Source organism: Hylobates moloch, unplaced genomic scaffold, assembly GCF_009828535.3.
Source record: "Hylobates moloch isolate HMO894 unplaced genomic scaffold, HMol_V3 SCAFFOLD_11, whole genome shotgun sequence".
In the NCBI taxonomy this organism is placed as follows: Eukaryota; Metazoa; Chordata; class Mammalia; order Primates; family Hylobatidae; genus Hylobates; species Hylobates moloch.
This window is the reverse complement of record NW_026652286.1, coordinates 4,827,368-4,848,708: the sequence shown is the minus strand read 5'-3', so window position 1 is coordinate 4,848,708 and position 21,341 is coordinate 4,827,368. Positions and strand designations below refer to the sequence as shown.

The window sequence follows — 21,341 nt, the reverse complement described above, 5'->3', positions numbered from 1 at the left end:
TTTGTATTTTTAGTAGAGACGGGGTTTCACCATGTTGGCCAGGATGATCTCGATTTCTTGACCTTGTGATCTGCCTGCCTCGGCCTCCCAAAGTGCTGGAATTACAGGCGTGAGCCACCGCACCTGGCCAAACTGGTCTGTTTTTAACAGTTGAGTGTAAGAACGTTAGTATTCACAATTCTAATCTTAAAGCATGTAGCTTTTATGTGATCATTTTGATGCCTACTTCCACGAAATACCCTAACATAAACCTCTTACTCTTTTTTTATTCCTCCTGTTCTCCCTGATTCTTCTTCTCTCCCTCTGAGAGATGTTGGCCCCAATTTCCTGAATTTGAGGACAAGACATTCTTAGAATGCACATGGCTTGCTCAAGATGTCTGAGTTTGAGGTCATGCAGAAGGAGTAATTTAGCTTCAGGGTTCCTTGTGCACATAATATTTTATAAATTACCTACAAGGTATTTTTTCTATTGCATAAGTTTAAAAAGATGGGACCAATTAAATTTTTACTGTGGGCAGAGAGTGGGAGAGAAACAGAAGAGAATCAAATGTTGAGGGAGGAAATCAACTTCAGAAAACACAGAGCTTCACTGGGTTCCAGTCTTAAATGTTTGTCCTTTGCTTTTATAGTGTTTTACACAACGTGTGTCAGTGTGAAAAATGCTTTAATCAGCATCATTGTCATAATTATTTCCTCTCTGCTTTTAATAGTCATGCTTATTTATATCCCAATTAAGAATTATCTCTGAGAAGTGTGATGTTCTTCATAATAAATTATACTCAATTGGGTGTGCAGAGTTGGTTGATGTCATTATTCTGTGTTATTTTAATGCTGTTATGTTTAGCTCCCCTGACTTAACTACACATACCAGATGGTGAAAACAGAAGTGGAGGCAAATTAATAACCTCTGTCCAGATTCATAGGAGAATCTGGAGAAAGAAAGCAACTACCATTGCTCATGGCTCCTTTCCCATTAGCCCTCCATAGGTGGACACGCACACACACACACACACACACTTTGCTCATGGCCTCTTTCCCACTAGCCATCCATGGGCGGGCACACACACACACACACACACACACCACACTCAGTCTTTTACAAGTTGTACTTTTCACTGCTCCCAAACACAAATGAGAATTCCTGTGCCTGTTGCTTTGCCCAACACATTATTCTTCCTTGCCTAGAATGCTGCCTTCCCTACTGATTGGCGGGGGTAAGCCTAGAAGCCTTGTAATAAGATAAACCTGATCCAGATCTCAGATCTACAAGTTACTTTATTTCACTGAGAATCGGTTTCCTCATTTGTAAAATGAAGATGCACATGGTTTTTATGAGGGTAAAGTGGAGGAAAAAATATAAAGCACTCAAAAAATATTTCTTCCATTTCATGTAGTTCCCCTTTTATAAGTCCTGCCTATTCTTTAAAATTCGAGTTCTAACTACTCAAAGCTTATTCTCTGAAGCACTTATTTGGAACAAGTATTCTTTGTTGTCTTGTATTTACTGTCTCCCCAAGTCGTTTTTCGATTTCTTGAGAGTTAAAACTCTTAAAACAAAGAATCTCAATTTCTGACATAGTCTTGTTAAATATGGTAGCCTCCAATGTATAATACTGTAAAAGTGAAAAATGGAAGGTGACTCTCTAAGCATGTAGTCCCCTTCCTCTAAAGTCATTAAGTTGGAAAAGGTTTTGAGTCCATTACATTTTCTTGGCACAGTAAGCGAGATGGCATTAGAAGTACTTCCTTAAATTGTGAAATCTGAAAGAGAGCCATCAGTCAAGAAAGAGACATCTTGTGTTTCCACTCATGTGGAGGGAGCTTGATTTGGTGAATCTGTGCACACAGATAAGATGATAGATAGATAGATAGATAGATAGATAGATAGATAGATAGATCGATCGATCTATCTGTGAGACAACATTCTCTAAAAATTAAAGTGTGTTTGAATGTTCTGGTAAAGGAGAGCAGCTACTTACACACTCTTAACCAAAGAATTGTCCTCTAACAGGAAAGTTGTGATTCTCCATTGAAAATGCATTTTCATTGAAAATGTCCATGGAACACAAGGGGGAAAGAGGACACCTATTCAGCTTGCCAGATCAGCTAGAACTAACCAAGGGTAGTCAAAGGAGGGTCAGATGTCAGCCAGATTGCTGCCATATTAGATATAACTATCTGGTAACATACTCCCCTACCCAGAGAATGACCGTCAGGTAGAGCTGAATAGTGGGGGTTTGGGTTTGTATTAACACAAAACTCTTAATAGGGTCCAAATCCTTTGACTCACAGGTAAAAGTCGCCATAGCGGTCATTCCCACTATACAAAAAGTTATTTTTATTGACATGACCAGAACTTGTTTTCCAAAAGAAACATTGCAAAACATTTCCAAAAGTTATACTGCAGCCTTAATTGTTGACTTTCTGCCATCATCCCCCTTTAATTCTTTGGCTTTTAATTTTTAATAATTCATCACCTTTTGGTATATCTCATTTTAAGCCATGACGCAAAGATAGTATTTTTCTCTGCTATAATTTATCTCAGACTTATCCAGGTATTAACCTGTCATTTCTCACAAATAGAAGGAAAGCTTTTTGATGATATTTCTAACTTCAAGAAAATATTTCATGGCCATTATGAATGGAACAAGGTCTTGGGGCTTGATCTTTGTTGTTACAGTTGTTTTTCTCCTCCTAAATACTTGACAATAGCCTGCATCTGAAACTTTAGCGCAAAATCTTGAATCACAGTAATGATCTGGCTTTGGGTGCTGCAGCTCACTGATTTTTGTCTGTTCTGCTGAAGAAAAACCAGCATTGTCACATTTTTGCTCTTCTTGATATTTTAGGACCTTGTACTGTAGTACTACGCAAAAGAGATATTTCTAATATGCTATATCTGTGTCTCTTGTCATTGAGGTAATTGTCATGAGAAAACCCTGGACAACAGCCATGACAAACAGAAATATTTTGACAACTCACAGTCACTGGATGCTGCTGAAGAAGAGCCCTCTGAGAGAGGAACAGAGGAGGACCCTGTATTCTCTGTTGAGAATTCAGGGAGGGACTCAGATGCCCTTAGACTTGAAAGTAAGTTGATTTGACCTGAGCTGTGCTTCTGGGGAAAAATCAACTCTCAAGCTTTAAGCTTAGGCTTTTCTCTACTTTTAAGAACTTGTTTTCTTCTTTAACAGTCATTATATTGTAGCATCATGGGGGTGACCCCTAGGTGGTGAGACAGAAGACAAGCTACAGTGTGAAAGTGTTCTTCACACTTTCTTTGTTCTCTACCTCAGTGTCTTATATTGCTAGAACAAATCTGATTTGTTTATGTTATCAGTCTTCTTAATGTTACTAGTATATTGAGTAAATCATTATAAAAGGAAGATAAGTTGCTTTTACACTAAACCCAGTAAAATATGAAGATTTGGAATAGTGGGCTTACCTATTACACCCTCCCCTAAGATTCCATTTTATGACCACATTTTGAGCTATATTGTACTAAACAGTTCTTGCTAAGATTATCAGAATTGCCAAAATTCATGACTTCTTTTTAGTATTCACCCACTTGACCACTTTACTGTATCTGGATACATAACTCCTCCCTACTTCTTGAAACTCTCTCCTTTCCTCTTGGCTTCTGGAATACCACTTGCTCTTGGCTTTCTTCTATCCACACACCATCTTTTAAAATTTCTTTCACTTACTTTTATTCTGCCCTTTATTTGTTGGGTTATCCAGGATCCTAACTTTGACCTTCTATTCTCGTCCTTCTATGTGTTATCTCTTGGTGATTCAAATACCCTTGACTACACCAATGTCTCCAGACCTATATTTCAGCTAAGACATTCTCTACAACTCCAGATCTTATTTCTGCTTTGTGTGTGTGTGTGTGTGTGTGTGTGTGTGTGTGTGTGTGTACTCTTTTATCTGGATGTGCCATAGGCACTTAAATGTAACATATCCAGAATTGAACTCCTCCTCATATTGGCCCTGTTTTCTGAAATGCTTCTAATTTCTGTATTCCTGATCTCTCTTAAGAACATCACAACTCACCCAGGCACCACTGTATCCAGTCAGTCTCTCAGACCTGTTGCATCTGTATCTCTTCATTTATTCCCACTGCCACTGCTTGAATTCAGATTTTCTTCATTTCTGCCTACACTATTGCAGTAGCATCTTAATTTGGCTCTCTAAATCTAGTCTTTTATTTTAGTCTGTATGTGAAGAAAGAGAATACATGTAATCAATACAGAATTTTAAAAGCGGAAACAACCACTATTAAATAATTTTTTGTGCGTCCAAAGAGTTGTTTCTAAAATGTAAATCTGATCAGATTTGCAAGTTACTTAATCTTCCCGTGCCTTTCTTACCTCATTTATTTAAAAACAAACCAACAAAAATGCTTTATAGAGTGGTTTTGAGTATTTAAATGAAATAACTTTGGGAAGCATTTATTTTAGTGCCTGGTACTCAGAACTCAGTAAATGTTCTACAAATGTACATATAATTGCGTCTTCAGGAGTCAAAGTCTGTACAAACACGTACACATAGTACATGATCAGTAAACATCTGTTCAGTTCAAGGGAGCCATAATATATTTGCACAAGAATTGTTACAGGAAAGATTCCCTGTTTGCTTTTCTAGGTTATCTACTCAGAGTTCCTGGTTTTCTCTTGCTATACTGACCCAGTTAAAAAAAGGAAGAACACCACTGGTGGCAACGAATACTCATGATTATTGTTTTCTGCTCAGAAGAGAATGATTTCTCTATCTACCTTAATCCGAGTGATTTAATCTAAGCCTTTTGTGCTTTCTGATTACTGGCTTGAAATTTTATGTCATTGTTTATGTGTTAAATTGTAAGCATATCTGCAGCTTTCCAATCTGACTTCAGATCAGATCACTGCCTTTTAAAGAGAACCCTAGGACTGAAGACAGAATTGCCCAAGGCCCTATGGTGGTAATCTTTTTTTTTTTTTTTTGAGGAGTCTCACTCTGTCACCCAGGCTGGAGTGCAATGGCATGATGTCGGCTCACTGCAACCTCCACCTTCCCTGTTCAAGCAATTCTCCTGCCTCAGCCTCCCAAGTAACTGGGATTACAGGCGCATGCCACCACACCCAGCTAATTTTTTTGTATTTTAGTGCAGACGGGGTTTCACTGTGTTGCCCAGGGTGGCCTTGAACTCCTGAGCTCAGGCGATCCACCCGCCTCGGCCTCCCAAATGCATGAGCCACAGCACCCAGCCCTATGGTGGTAATCTTAATTTGGAACCAAGTTTGTCTAATTCCTTAGAATACTCTTTTTTGTGAGACAAAGGGACATATTCCTTCTACAGTATTGTTGTTAAAGATAGTGTGTGCCTTACTTGCCTTCAGAAGCCACAATCTTAAGTACTCTAGCACCCATTGCTATTACTCATGCAAGACTTTGTGGAGGAAGATGTTGTCGGTCAGATTTTGCTGGCCATCTCTTTGAATTTGCGTTCTTTACCTTTCTGTGGCTGTTTACTTCTGTCTTGTTTTGAATCTAGCACTCATCTTTCCATCCTCTGCTCCCTAAACTCCTTGAAACTTCTCTTCCAAGATTGTTAATGTTTCTTATCAAATATAGTCACCTTCTGTTAATCAGCTTCTGATATTCCACTCCCTCTCAGTAGTGTCCTCTGCAGCCATTCACTGGCTTCTGTTTCTACTCCAGGTATGATGATCCCAGTTTCTTCCTGGATAACCATTGTCATCTGATCCAAAAGTCTTTCCTAATATTGAGCTAAAACATGACCTCTCATTTCTAGTTTTGTCTTATGAGGCTAACAGCATCAGTCTTGTTTCTCATTAATAGCACATTCCCTTAGGCGTTGAAGATGGTTATTGTTCCTGCCTGCGTTCCTTTCCTATGTCTTTGCTTTTCTTCAGTTAAATGTCCTCACTTCCTTGAATAACTTATGGCTTCTAGTCTCTTCATTGTCTTTGAAGTAATCTCTTTGGAATTTTTCAAAATCTTTTCAAGCCCGAATTTTTGGTGCAATATATCAGCTACTCTTCCTGCCACTGGATCCCCCTAGAATTCTTCAGTCTGTCTTCACGTAACATGGTTTTGAGTACTTTTGCCAAGTATATTTTCTGCTTTGGACATCTCTTAAAGTGAGGTGCACAGACTTACATGAATCTCCAGATGTGTGTGGAACATTACAAGCTTCTTTTGTTTTCAACAGGACTACATATGCATAGCTTCATGTCTTTTTTTTTTTTTTTTGAGATGGAGTCTTGCTCTGTCGCCCAGGCTAGAGTACAGTGGTGCAATCTCGGCTCCCTGCAAGCTCCACCTCCTAGGTTCATGTCATTCTCCTGCCTCAGCCTCCCGAGGTAGCTGGGACTACAGGTGCCTGCCACCACGCCTGGCTAATTTTTGTATTTTTTAATAGAGACAGGGTTTCACCATGTTGGCCAGGCTGGTCTTGAACTCCTGACCTCAGGTGATCCGCCCGCCTCGACCTCCCAAAGTGCTGGGATTACAGGCATAAGCCACAGCGCCCGGCCCATAGCTTCATCTCTTAACACTTCTCCTAGTCCCTGTGATTCTTGATAGTACCTAATATGGCTCAGATACAAGTATAAACCTTCCCACTACCCTGAAATAGGCTTCATCTCAGTAAAGGATGTGAACTCACATAAACCTCACTGTGGATGCTCACATTCTCTCCAACTTCACAATATTTATTCTTTTTCCCAGTGTGAAAATGGTGCATGGTAACGAAAATCAAGAAAAAATAGGCTCTGTTTTCAGTTTATATCATACCATCTGTCCTACAAGCAGCAAGCCTAAGATTTACTTATTCCTCTTGCTTCAAGCATAATTTGAAACCATCCGAGATCTCTCTACAATCCAGACCTTTCACCAAACCAGAATTCTGTATTTTCAGCTGTATAGGACAGTTGTGTAGGACAGTGTTCTATATAGGACAATATCTGAAGATACATTCCTCCATCCATTCTTGTCTAGACTGTAAGTTCCATGGGTTGTTACAACCCAGCCCTCAGCACATTGCTAGATACAGCAACAAACATTTTCATGAATTAATGACAAGTGTCTACAATTCCAACTCTTTATCCTGTTGCCCTTTCCTAACTCCGTTGTCTTTATAAATATCATTCTGTTTACATATTCACAGATTCTAAACCTATAGTCATATATTAAAAATCCCAGTTTTTCACATTAGACTTAAAAATCTTGAAATCATCTTTGAGCCTATCCTATTACTAATTTGTCTCCATTAACATTTCCCTCTCTTTTTTAAAAATTCCTTTTCCCTTTACCTTAAGACAACCTACTTCTATAACTCTTATAAAGATTATTCAATACCTTTCTAATTGGTCTCTTTGTCTTCTGTCTTCTCTTTCCTTGTCCAACACCCCCGTTCCAATACACAAACTGATTTACTACTCTAAGACTTTAACCTTTGTAATTATTATGGCCCTCATCCTGTTATTCTTCTGTTTAAGAAACAAGAGGCTCCCTTTACAACGAATCCTCTTCGTGACTTTCCCACACATTTGTAACATCACCTACCTTTCCTCAGTATCTTATTTGTTACGATCCCCTGTATACATTCTTTGTTCTAATTAATTTGAAATTGGTAATGCCCTCACATGTGCCTTTACTATCCCTGTATGTGTGCGTGTAGACAAATAAGTCTATGCATACATACTTTTAAGAAAAAAAATTGTCACTCTAGAAGGCTGGATGCAGTAGCTCACACCTGAATCCCAGCACTTTGAGAGACTGAGGTGGGTGGATCACCTGAGGTCAGGAGTTCAAGGCCAGCCTGGCCAACACAGCAAAACCCCATCTCTACAAAAATACAAAAAAATTAGCCAGGTGTGGTGGCCTGCGCCTATAATCCCAGCTACTTGGGAGGCTGAGGCAGGAGAATCACTTGAGCCCAGGAGGCAGAGGTTTAAGTGAGCTGAGATCGCGCCACTGCATTGCACTCCAGCCTGGGCGAGAGAATAAGACTCTATCTCAAAAAAAAAAAAAAAAGTCCCTATGGGGAGTGACCTCCCTGGCCCTCTACTCTGTCTGTCTAAATCCTGTCTCAGGTAGTCTGCCTTTCTCTAAGAAGCATTTTGTGATTACAGGCAAATATTTTTTTCCTCTAAAAAAAAATTGTTTTCTTATTATTTCATGTATGTAGTTTTCGGTCTCCAACTTGATTATAAATTCATTATATTTAATTTCTTAAGGTTAGAAACTTTACATTTTTTGTTCCCACCTACAGCTTACAGAGATAGACACATAGTAGGCTGTCAATAAAGTTTGGTTTATTTTTTGCTAACTCAGAGCACACTTATAATCTACTTATTCCTCACCTGTGAGGAGAAAATATAAAAATATGTACATATTTAGTGTTTTTTTAGGAATTGCTTTCGCCCCAACCCCAGCAGCCTTTAGAAAAGCTTAGTGGCTACCAACAACAGAAGCCTGCAGCAAGCTCCATATTCTCTCTTCATTGGAATATCAGTTTCCATTAATGAAAGCCCCTCTCTCAGAATTTTTTTTTTTTTTTTTTCTTGAGACGGAGTCTCGCTCTGTCGCCCAGGCTGGAGTGCAGTGGCGCAATCTCGGCTCACTGCAAGCTCCGCCTCCCAGGTTCACGCCATTCTCCTGCCTCAGCCTCTCCGAGTAGCTGGGACTACAGGCGCCCGCCACCACGCCCAGCTAATTTTTTTGTATTTTTTAGTAGAGACGAGGTTTCACCGTGGTCTCGATCTCCTGACCTCGTGATCCGCCCGCCTCGGCCTCCCAAAGTGCTGGGATTACAAGCGTGAGCCACCGCGCCCGGCCAGAATTTTTAAATAATGATAAATATTACCATATGGTAGGAGCACAAGGAAGCAATAACCTTGGGTTACTGGGTTTGCAGAATTCCTTGTAGCTAAACAGTGTGAATTTTTTCCAATGTGTTGCTTAACGGCAGGGATATGCTCTAGGAAATGCGTCCTGGGGTGATTTTGCCATTGTGGGAACATCACAGCGTATACTGTACTTACTTACACAAAGCTAGGTGGTGTAGCCTGCTGCACTCCCGCGCTATATTGTGTAGCCTCTTGCTCCTAGGCTACAAACCTCTACAGCATGTTTATGTACTGCAATACCGTAGGCAAGCGTAACACAATGGTAAATATTTGTGTCTCTAAACATATTTAAATGCAGAAAAGGTACAGGGGAAATACAGTATTATAATTTTATGGCACCACTGTGGTATATGCAGTTCATCATTGACCAGAACTTCATTATGTGGTGCATGGCTATAATACCATGTTCTAAATCCCTGAACAAGCCAGAATTACCAACTGAAGATTACTGCACTAGAATAATGAAACTGGCGTTTTGTGAGGTATCAACCCAGAGCTCTCAGGTTTTCCTGTGGGTACATGTTACAAAAGGAGACATTTTGTTATTTGTTCTTGTACCCTATCTACTTCCTAAAGGGACTAGGGGTGACTTTCATGGAATGCACAGTGTAACATCCAGCCAATTCAAAATAAACAGGAAAAGTTAAGTAGTGAAGACTTTTTTAAAAGAAAGCCTTCTGTTAAGAAACTCAGGCTAATTTTGCCTGAGCTTCCTTGTTATTCAAGCTTAGAGGAGAACTCAAGAGGGCTGTGTGACCTTCACTGGATAATAAAGGAAACATACTGAGTTCTCAGGAGAGAGAATTTTTGCTAGGCCATTACACTGAGAGTCTTCCATAGGAGTCTTTATATAAGAGACTTGAGCCACCTAAATAATATCTTGGTAATCATTTTAGAAAGAAATTATTGTAGTATATTGCTATTTCTTATATCAGCCATTAGAGAAAAATGGGAGCCTTCATGTAGAATTAGGATAGTTTTCCATTAAACAAATAAGTTTTCAGTTAAGGCAATTAAGCTAGCTATATGGTCTGGACACACAGCTATGTCCAGATAGTTGAATAAACCTTGAAGAATCCCATATATTAAATAACATAATAAGCTTCATCCTTGCCATCTGTGTTTTGAATGTAGAGCAAGTGGATCTTTTTTTAAAAATAATATATCACATACCTATCCTCATGCTCACTAATAACAGAATCTCTGACTACCTCCTGTCTAGCTGCCACTGTTCTCAGCCAGGCTTTTGGCAACCACTAGATGACAAAGTTGGTATTTTATTATGTATTTTGAAGATGCTGAATGGTATTTTTATTACACTGGGCTATAGAAGTGCCTCTAAGAAGAGCCAAAACGTTTCTCCAAAAGCAGGGTTGGAGTCACCCAAGGTCTTGAATGAGTACTATGTACCTTTTACTAACGTGCTGGCCCTTGAATTTCAGGTACGGTGGTTGAGGAGAGCAATGGTTCTGATGAGATGGAGAATTCAGATGAAACCAAAATGTCAGAAGAAATACTGGCTTTGGTGGATGAATTTCAACAGGCATGGCCTTTGGAAGGCTTTGGGGGTGCACTAGAGATGAAAGGGCGGCGTCTAGACTTACAAGGAATACGGGTGCTGAAGAAAGGTCCCCAGGATGGAGTGGCCAGAAGCTCTTGCTATGGAGACTGCAGAAGTGAAGATGATGAAGCAACAGAATGGGTAAGTTTGCCAACTTAATTCTCACAAAATTGTAGCCCATGTCTTTCAGGGGATCCTAGTATGCAAAGTGGGAAGTTTCTGTTGGATATGTGGCACTACTTGGCTACACACTCCAGGACAGCCTTCACATTGGAATTTTATTAGGAGGAAGCATTTCATGTTACTTATGTATTGCTGGCTCTTCTGGGAGGCAGGAGGAAATGGGGTGGGTGTGAAGCCACTGTCAGAGCCTGCAGACTTGGAACTGTCCAGTTCAGACATCTTTCTTTTCAGTTTCTTCTATACATTCTTTGAGACTAGGTTATTTTGTTCATTTCACTAACCATTTTTTATTTAGGTCTTTAAGAATTAAACTCAAGGAGAGAACTTAACCTGAGCACAGGACTTGGTTATTCTTAAACTAGTATTCACAAATCATTGACAGATTTGATCACTGGTCTCATTTGTCCCTAACATGTTTCTGTTTCCTAGATTACATTCCAGGTCAAACGTGTAAAGAAACCCAAAGGAGATCATAAGAAAACTCCTGGGAAAAAAGTAGAAACAAGTCAGATAGAAAATGGACATCGTTACCAAGCAAACCTAGAGATCACTGGCCCCAAGGTGGCATCTCCTGGGCCACAAGGTAAATTCGAATGTTTAATATGCCAGTTTCTTGTTTTAGATGTCACTGTCTCATTTCTCACAAAGGTTGTATTTGTAACTTGAAATAGTTCAGATGAGATGATAAAGGGGCAAAGTGGTCAAGAAACCAGTCTATCTTCTGTATCAATGAAAAAAATGTTCAAACTCTAACACATTATGGAAATGAAAATTCCAGTGGATTTAACATTATGTGTAATAAATCATAAAGGAAGAAAAACTAGGTGAATATTTACATGCTCTTTCCATGTGGAAAGAACTTTCTAAGGCAGAGAGAGGGAAAGAAAATAATAATTCTGACACTGGAAAGTACCACAAAATAAGACAAAGGACTGAAGCAAAGTATTTTTTTGTAGATTATTTTTGTATATATTTACAGAATATATGATAAGCAGAGGGTATCAATATCATTTAAAGAGCACCTACAAATCAATATGAAACATAACAGTATTCCAATAAAATATGTGCAGCATACATAGACAGTTCACCAAATACATACACACACACACACACACACAGATGGCCACTAAACTTGAGAAGATGTTCAACCTCATCAGCAATCAAAGGAGTGCAGGCATAAACAGTAAGCTACCAGTTTTGATTATCAAATTGTTTTTTAATGTGTAACACACATTTTATTTAACTGAAGTGAATTTTGGGGTAGTCTGACTAGACACATCAGAAAATTTAAAAATATACCAGTTATTCTACTTGTAGTAATTTACCCTAAGTAAATCATCTTACAAGTGCCATAGATGTAAGTAGAAAGATATTGATCATGGGATTGCTTATAATAAAAATTTGTAAACAACCTAAATGTTGTAATTGCCTAAATAAATCATAACACGTCTATGCTGCATAATATGCACTCGATATTGGTAATATAGTGAGTAAAGAGAAGCAATTTATAAAGTAGTAAATGTAGAGAATACCTTAATCATTATGCTATATTTCATCAACTACATTTTTTTCACATTTCAATATCTCTGAAATTGGAATACATCTTACAGTTGATAGTATCTTATATAATAGTTGCCACTGTTTTTCTTTCTTAAATCCTGTAAAATAATGTATATTTACAGTTGGCAGCATCTTAGATTTGATGAAATATGGTATAATAAACAAGCACATAGAAACAAAACTAGCAGGAAATACATCAAAATGTTATAAATGGTCATCTCTGGGTGCTAACAGAGCTATAGGTGATTTTTATTTTCTTCTGTATGACTTTTCCATTTTCTAAATATTTTACAATAAGCCTATATTACTTTTATAAACAAAAAACTAAAAATTTATTATAAAAGTGAAAACTAAAGCCGAATATGGTTGAGATGATATGAGAGCACTTAAGCAGTTTTAAATGTATTCAAGTTGGTGGGCCCAAGTAGGGCATTGAATGTACTTGCAAATGAGATCATGGAACCACTTATTGGCATTAAAGTGAAAAGCTCTAAAGCATAGAGGACAGAAATACTAGAGAGATTCAAAATCCCAATTTTCAAATTAGTATGGATTCTATTCACTGCTAACTAATCAGCTTCATGATAAATCCTGACCAAGTTCTAAAGCAAAGTATTAAATAGTTTGTGAGCCCATGGGGGAAAAATGGAGGTCATTAAGAGCCATTGTAGATTTTCTAAGAACTAATAATAATGCTTAACTAATTTCATTTCCTTTTTTGGTTAGGGCTACTAGACTGGAAGACCAGGAAAGTGCCATAGACATAATGTAACTGGATTTCAGCAAGGCATTTAACAGAGCCTCTTATGATATCCTTGTGAACCAGATGGAGAGATGTGGGCTTGAAGCCTTCCCATTGCCTACAGGATAAAATTCAAACTTCCTAGTGTGGTGTACAAGACCCTTTACAGCCCGCCTCTGTGTACCCTTCAACACTATTCTCTGAACCAACCATGCTCATGTTTTTACCTCAGTGCCTTTGCACATGCTGTTCCCTCTGCCTGGAATGCCCTATGCCCCTCTGCCCTATGCCCCTCTGCCCTCTGCCGTGCTAAAATATCACTCATCCTTAAACTTCAAAATCAAGTGCCATCTCTTCCTTGTTACCTTCAGGCAGAATTAGTTACTCTTTCCTCTGTGCAATTGTTCTATATCTTCGCTCTAGCTCTTTTCCTATTGTACTGTAATGATTTATGTTTACCTTCCTTACTAGACTGTGAGCTCAAGAGCAGGCCGTCTTATTATTCCTGTCTGTACCCCTAGTGTCTTTTATGGTTCTCAGCCCCTTATAACAGGTGCTCAATAAATATTTTTCAAATGAAATTATTAAATGTAAAGCAAAAATAAGATTTTTTGTGAAAATTATGGCTTAAGTTATTAATTTAAACAGAGTTAATTTGAAACTCTTCCAAAAGTGTTCCTTTCTGTTTTGTTAAAATCTCAATCTAAACCCCTGCCTGTACCTCAAACAGTTTTCTACTGTTGGTAAATTCCTATAATATAAAAAGCGCTATTCAGAACTAAAGTTCTCCTTCCTGCCTATTCCATTATAACTCCTTCAGAAAACCCTTCCCAGACAAGACAGTTCTGCTCTTTTCTTGGGGATTTGATGTAAGTAAAGAGCCCAGACCCAAAAGGTAGTACCTGCGAAGGATATTAATAAACAGAGCTTTAAAATTTTTTGTAGCTTTAAATAGCTTGTTGATTGGGAACATACATGTTAGAGTCAAACAGACTTGGATCAGGATCCCAGCTCTGCCAGTTGCTAGCCAGGTGACCTGGACAAGTCACCTAGTCTCTCTGAGTCTGTTTGCTCATCTGAGAAATGAGGGTTAAAACCTACTTCAGGCCAGATGCAGTGGCTCACATCTATAATCCCAGCACTTTGGGAGGCCAGGGTGGGAGTCCAGGAGGTTAAGGCTACAGAAAGCTAGTATCATGCCACGGCACTCCAGCCTGGGCAAGAAAGCAAGGTGCTGTCTCTAATTTAAAAAAAGAAAAATGGAAAAAACTTAACCTCATGAGGTTAAGGATGTAAAGCACTTAGCATGGGATCTGAATACACAGGAAGTGCTCTTCAAATAGATAATATTGGTTCTTGGACTGTGGTGTTGTGGCGGGGGCTGGGGGGAGATGATAATCTTTCATTAACATCATTATTCCCTGCTGCTCTTCTTTATAGCAGTGGTTCTTTCTACTGGGTGTGATTTTGCCCCCCAGGGGTCATTTGGCAATATCTGGAGACGTTTTTGTTGTTATATCTGGGGAACAGTGCTACCAACATCCAGTGGGTGGAGGCCAAAGATGATGCTAAACACCTTCCAATGCACAGGACGGATCCCTCAAAAAATTATCCAGCCCAAAATGTCAATAATACCAGGTTAAGAAACCCTGCTTTAGAGATAAATGTTTCTACTAAGTTGGAGTTGTCTTTATAAAATCAAAATACAGAGGGGCAAAAATTAAGTTGGGTAAGAATGTTAACATTGAAGAATACCTTAACCCCTTATTTCATGTTGATCAATCTTAAATCCAGCAAAGGACTCATTTATTCTTTACTTCACCTATCTTTACTCAAAGATGATCTTTAGTCCCATTGCATAATGACAAGATTTTAATTAGATCATAGATGGGGGAAATGCTAAAGACTACAGGAATGACTAGCACCTCCAAATACACCAATCTGTGTGAAGTAATCACCAGGGCAGAAGGCCCTTTGGGTTCTGTTCCTTTGCAATTGCGTGGATTCATGGCATACTTTCCTTCCAGGAAAAAAACGTGACTACCAGCGTCTGGGATGGCCCAGCCCAGACGAATGCCTCAAACTCCGCTGGGTAGAGCTGACTGCCATCGTGAGTACCTGGCTTGCAGTTTCTTCAAAAAACATTGAGTAAGTATGTTAAGCCTCTCCCTCCTTTATGGCATTTGAGTCCCACGGAACCCAGCTGACTTTAAGGATGCCCTCTTAGCAGCTAGTAGAAGAGTTATCCTTTCTAGAGCTGAATTTTCAAAGGATGACCATGCTGACCATGGCCCCCAGGTGGGCCCAACCCATTGTAGCAAAGCAGTGAGTGTGCCCCCCTTCCCGGTGCCTTCACCTGTCCTTTGTAAGCTATCTAGCAGCCACGTATAACTGCTTAGTTTGAATTGAAGACTGGATCCTCTCTATAGAAGCACAAAACCCATGGTTTCTCATGAATATCATGCAGTTCTAAGGGAGCCAGAGCAAATCCAGATTTGCAAACACCTACCAAGGCATAGTAGATGCCTCTGATAACTGCTTTTTCCTCACTGGACACTCACTCGCTTTTGCTAACCCGTTTTCTACCCTTTAAGTATTGGAGTTCCCCAGGATTTACCACTAAGCCTTCTTATTTTGCAATCACTTCTAGTCAGACTGATCTACTCCCAAAATTCCAATCACACAAAGATGTACTAACAGCTCCCAAACTTGAATCTCCAGACCTTTTTACAATGCCTTCAACTCATTTGTCTGTCTCCCTGACCTGTCTGTCTAGATTGCACTCAGGCACCCAATGCTCAGGAAAACTAAAGTCACAATTTTCTTGCCCACTCTCCATATTAAAAAATTATTTTTTGTTTGTTTGTTTTTTCTTTTCCTATTTTTAGCAAAATAGCTCCAGCAATGCTTAGGCGAAAAACCTGGGAGTTATCCTTAACAATTTTCCTCCCCTGCTCTTCAAATTCAGCCTGTTACCAATTCTTAGCACCTTTACTCCCTGAGTATTTTTCAAAACCACCTACTTTTCTCCATCTCCATTGCTGCCTCCTCAAACCAGAGCATAACCATCCCTACATCGGTTCATCCAGTACTTCCTAGCTGGTCCTCTTGCTCTGTTCACCCTTGCCTCTGTTCAATCTATTCTCTCCACAGTACTCAGAATTCTTCAAATATAAGTCAAATCATTCTTAAAGCACTCTAGGAAATTCTTACTGCTATTTAAAGTGGACCATAAAGCCTTTCTTGATCTGCTCCCTGCCTGTTTTTTCATCCTCTCTTTTGCCGTCTCTCCTGCCAGGGCTGTCATACGTGGTGTCTCCTTTGTCTGTGGCATTGTTCTCACTGTGAGTTCTCAGCTGGTTAATTCATACTAAACCTTCTGGCCTTGACTTAATCTTACCTCCACAGAATCCTTCACTAGCTACCCTCCTCCACCAGTGCAGAGGCAACATATATCCTCTTGGAGTGCACTGTCATTGCACCATATTTTATCTTTTATAACTTATCACATGTAATAAATGAATCACAAGAGAATGAACATGATAACAGCAGGGACTAACTATGTTGTTTTACTCATTATTATAGTCCTTGTATCTGACATGGCTCTAAATAACTAATGAGTGAATGTTTGCCTAATAATTTAGACTTTTTAAATAGCTGCAAGTAAAACATGGTAGTGCCAATTTGTCATATTAGTGCATATGATAGTCTATAATAGTTAGCTTGTATATGGTGGGAAAATGAAAGGAAGTACTTAGTCTTACACCTAAATACAATATATGGCTGTATGTCTATAAAATTTACTGTCTAAGCTTTAGGTAACTTTTTCTGTGGGGAGGAATGTGCTGCTGTGCATAAAAGAAAACTAAAAGATATAACCAGTTGTGGGTATTTATCACCACTTATATCTTGGAAGAAGAAATCCTAGAAGAAAACTTACCTCGTTTAAAATCAGGGGATAGCATGTTGAAGCTATGATGAGCTGATTGTTAATGCTGTCTCTCTTCTCTTCCCACCCACTCAAAAATTTCCCATAGCTAATGTGGTAATCTCCATTTTTCAGCATCACAGAACACATAGATTTTGCCACCCCTATACAGCAGCCAGCAATGGAGCCTCTTTGCAATGGCAATCTCCCCACGAGTATGCATACCCTGGATCACTTGCATGGGGTTTCCAACCGAGCCAGCCTGCACTACACAGGGGAGAGTCAGTTAACAGAGGTGAGTGCTCGGCTTTGTTCAGGCTGTTTTTTTGTTTTTTTTTTTTTTTTTTTTTTTTTTTTTTATTATACTTTAGGGTTTTAGGGTACATGTGCACAATGTGCAGGTTTGTTACATATGTATCCATGTGCCATGTTGATTTCCTGCACCCATTAACTCGTCATTTAGCATTAGGTGTATCTCCTAATGCTGTCCCTCCCCCCTCCCCCCGCCCCACAACAGTCCCCGGAGTGTGATGTTCCCCTTCCTGTGTCCATGAGTTCTCATTGTTCAATTCCCACCTATGAGTGAGAACATGCGGTGTTTGGTTTTTTGTCCTTGCGAGAGTTTACTGAGAATGATGTTTTCCAGTTTCATCCATGTCCCTACAAAGGACACGAACTCATCATTTTTTATGGCTGCATAGTATTCCACGGTGTATATGTGCCACATTTTCTTAATCCAGTCTATCGTTGTTGGACATTTGGGTTGGTTCCAACTCTTTGCTATTGTGAATAGTGCTGCAATAAACATACGTGTGCATGTGTCTTTATAGCAGCATGATTTATAGTCCTTTTGGGTATATACCCAGTAATGGGATGGCTGGGTCAAATGGTATGGAGTCAGGACCCATCAGTGTGCTGTATTCAGGAAACCCATCTCACGTGCAGAGACACACATAGGCTCAAAATAAAGGGATGGAGGAAGATCTATCAAGCAAATGGAAAACAAAAAAAGGCAGGGGTTGCAATCCTAGTCTCTGATAAAATAGACTTTAAACCAACAAAGATCAAAAGAGACAAAGAAGGCCATTACATAATGGTAAAGGGATCAATTCAACAAGAAGAGCTAACTATCCTAAATATATATGCACCCAATACAGGAGCACCCAGATTCATAAAGCAAGTCCTCAGTGACCTACAAAGGGACTTAAACTCCCACACAATAATAATGGGAGATTTTAACACCCCACTGTCAACATTAGACAGATCAACGAGACAGAAAGTTAACAAGGATATCCAGGAATTGAACTCAGCTCTACATAAAGTGGACCTAATAGACATCTACAGAACTCTCCACCCCAAGTCAACAGAATATACATTTTTTTCAGCACCACACCACACCTATTCCAAAATTGACCACATAGTTGGAAGTAAAGCTCTCCTCAGCAAATGTAAAAGAACAGAAATTATAACAAACTGTCTCTCAGACCACAGTGCAATCAAACTAGAACTCAGGATTAAGAAACTCACTGAAAACCGCTCAACTACATGGAAACTGAACAACCTGCTCCTGAATGACTATTGGGTACATAATGAAATGAAGGCAGAAATAAAGATGTTCTTTGAAACCAACGAGAACAGGCTGTTTTTTAGCCTCACGGTTAGGATGCACATTGATAGTGGAAAGCACAGGTGACCAAGTCTTTTAAAAAAAAATAGGGGCTTTTTTCAGTTACGCATCACCTAGGTGGATTTGGGCCAAGCCTGATTTCTTTCAGGCCCTGGGACTGAGCTTATTATTCTTTTTTTCTTTATGACCATGGAATTTTAATTCTGATTTACCCCTCAAGGGGGGTAGTTCTGCCTTGCCATCAAGTACAGACTCTTGAGAAAAATGTATGGGGCAGTTAATTCTCCTGTTGACATTTTTAAGAAGGAAGGGTAAGGAAGGCAGACCCAATATATACCTAGCAAAGCGTATACCTAGAAGAATTGGAAAAACATGTCACAAGTATCCAACAGTAGAGGACTGGTTAAATAAATTTTGGTATAGATATAAGATAGTATACAGTGGCACCATTAGAAAATATATATAAATATTGACCTGAATAAATTTTCACAATATATAATGTGAAAACATAGGTAACAGTATACAGTGTAATTCAATATTTTGTGAGAAAAAAATGTGCATAGAGAAATATAAAGGTATTAAAAGTGGTTGTTAATACCTCTCTATATGTCTTTACATGTCTGAATGACAAAATTACACAGTTTATTTCATTTACTCTGCGTTCTAATGTTGCTATAATGAATGTGTTTTACATTCTGTAATTTTTGTTAAATGTGGGAGAGCTAAGGGGATGATAAAACAGCCTTAAATGTATCTTCCATAGATTACGTTACCAATAGGACCACAGCATGTATCCCAAAAAAACAGTTTGCCTCTGTGGTACAGTGCCCAAGTCAGCATTAGCAGTATCATCTAGATCCTGCATCGTGTTCATTCTTCTAATCTACCATCTTCCTTCCTTCCAGGTATTACAAAATCTCGGCAAAGACCAATATCCACAACAGTCACTAGAACAGATTGGCACCCGAATTGCCAAAGTTTTGGAAAAGGTAAGTCACCCCACAGAAAAGCTGGAAACAGTTGCCCTCCTTCTAACTTCTTTTCTAGGTTATTCGCTCCTAAGTGTCTCTGACCTCTTCTGTTAGTTACTGAGCACTTGGTGGCTAAAAGAATAATGTGAAATAACTCCCCGCAGAATGTTTCAGTCGCTTTTTCTATCACTTGGGTAATATTCTTTTCTGTCTCTTTGCTTACCTTCTGTGGTGAAACTTACCTAGTCAGTTTTCTCTTCTTTACCCCAGTATGTGTGTATAAAGGTGGTAGTATTGGAAACCATGGAATCTAGGTATATGAAATAATTCAGATATTCTTCTGATGTTGAGAATATTTGGTATTTTGGATGATGGATGGGAAACACACTTTGAAATGTCTTTTCTCTTGAAATCATGAAACAAAATATTTACCAAATTGCATTTTCATAGAGCCTACAGAAAATACCATTGAGAGGTTCTGAGACTCCTTTTCTTCCTCTGTGTGATATTTGTGTAAAGAGGAGGGGTTTTTAAATTTAATTTTATTACTTTATGGCCAAGAATCTCTCTACTTTTTTACTGTATAATATTAAAGAGCTAATTTAACATAGTCATTTAAAGAATGAACCCAACTTCAAGTATGAATGTGACATTGTGAGATAGCAACTTCCTTCATCTTCCGGATATCGCACATGGAAAAATCATCAGCAGACTCCAATTATAATGAAACTAGGGCAAACACATGATCCCCAGACTTCAAAAAAAAGTAAGGATTGCCAAAAGTGGTTATGATCCACACAAAAACCATACAGGATGAATTGTAGCAGAAGTCAGGCAGGGTTAGCAATTTCAGAAAACGTCAGCAAAATTCTACTACCTGAAGGAACTTTCTACAAGTAGCCCAACCAGGAAAATCCTGAGTAATAAAAACAGAGCAGACACAGCACTGATACCAAAATAAAAGAAAACCGATCGGGCCCAGTGGCTCACACCTGTAATCCTAGCACTTTGGAAGGCCAAGGCGGGTGGATCACTTGAGGTCAGGAGTTCAAGACCAGCCTGGCCAACATGGTGAAACCCCGTCTCTACTAAAAATACAAAAATCAGCCGGGTGTGGTGGCACGCGCCTGTAATCCCAGCCACTTGGGAGGGTGAGGCAGGAGAATCACTGCTAACCCAGGAGGCAGAGGTTGCAGTGAGCCGAGATCCCACTACTGCACTCCAGCCTGGGTGACAGAGTGAGACTCCGTTTCAATAAATAATGAATGAATGAATGAATGAGTGAATGAATGAAAACCATAGGAAAAAGCAGCAAAACTTTACTAAAGAACACACAACAGGAAAATATTGTCATGGAACACATTATAATTAAGACTAAACTTTTCCCCGTGGATTAAAATATTAGGCCAGGCACAGTGGCTCATGCCTGTAATCCCAGCACATGGTGGACAAGGCAGGAGGATCATTTGAGCCCAGAAGTTTGAGCCAGCCTGGGCAACATAGCGAGACCCTGTCTCTACAAAAAAATTAAAATGCTCACACACACCTGTAGTCTCAGCTACTTGAGAGATTGAGGTGGGAGGATCGCTTGAGCCCAGGAAGTTGTTGCAGTAAGCCATGATCATGCCACTGCACTCCAGCCTGGGCAACAGAGTGAGACCCTGTTTAAAAAAAAAAAAAAAAAATTGCCTGCGTAAATAAAGATCACAAAGCGAAAATATAAAAACACAGGAGAAAGATTAGCAATGGATATAAAAACAGGAGATAGAAAACTGAAATATATTAAACTTGAGTGCCAGGCCAAACAGGTCAGTAGTAGAAAAATTTTATCACAGAACTGATGACAAAA

The 21,341-nt window shown here is 39.2% G+C and overlaps 1 protein-coding gene across 8 annotated transcripts in view; it reads left to right on the top strand.

Annotated features, from left to right (window-relative positions):
* TTC17 (tetratricopeptide repeat domain 17) overlaps nucleotides 1–21,341 on the top strand; it is a 126,669-nt gene that overhangs the window by 75,163 nt on the left and 30,165 nt on the right. For 4 of the 8 annotated variants that reach the window (XM_032166224.2, XM_032166225.2, XM_032166226.2 and 1 more), the window contains 6 exons: nucleotides 2,922–3,092; nucleotides 10,363–10,622; nucleotides 11,094–11,247; nucleotides 14,994–15,114; nucleotides 17,030–17,189; nucleotides 19,427–19,510. In XM_032166224.2, coding sequence (XP_032022115.1) covers nucleotides 2,922–3,092; nucleotides 10,363–10,622; nucleotides 11,094–11,247; nucleotides 14,994–15,114; nucleotides 17,030–17,189; nucleotides 19,427–19,510 — 950 coding nt within the window. Of the gene's footprint in view, nucleotides 1–2,921; nucleotides 3,093–10,362; nucleotides 10,623–11,093; nucleotides 11,248–12,950; nucleotides 15,115–17,029; nucleotides 17,190–19,426; nucleotides 19,511–21,341 lie in introns of those variants that run through there. The other 4 variants (XR_009215725.1, XR_009215726.1, XM_032166227.2 and 1 more) reach the window with 4 other exon arrangements.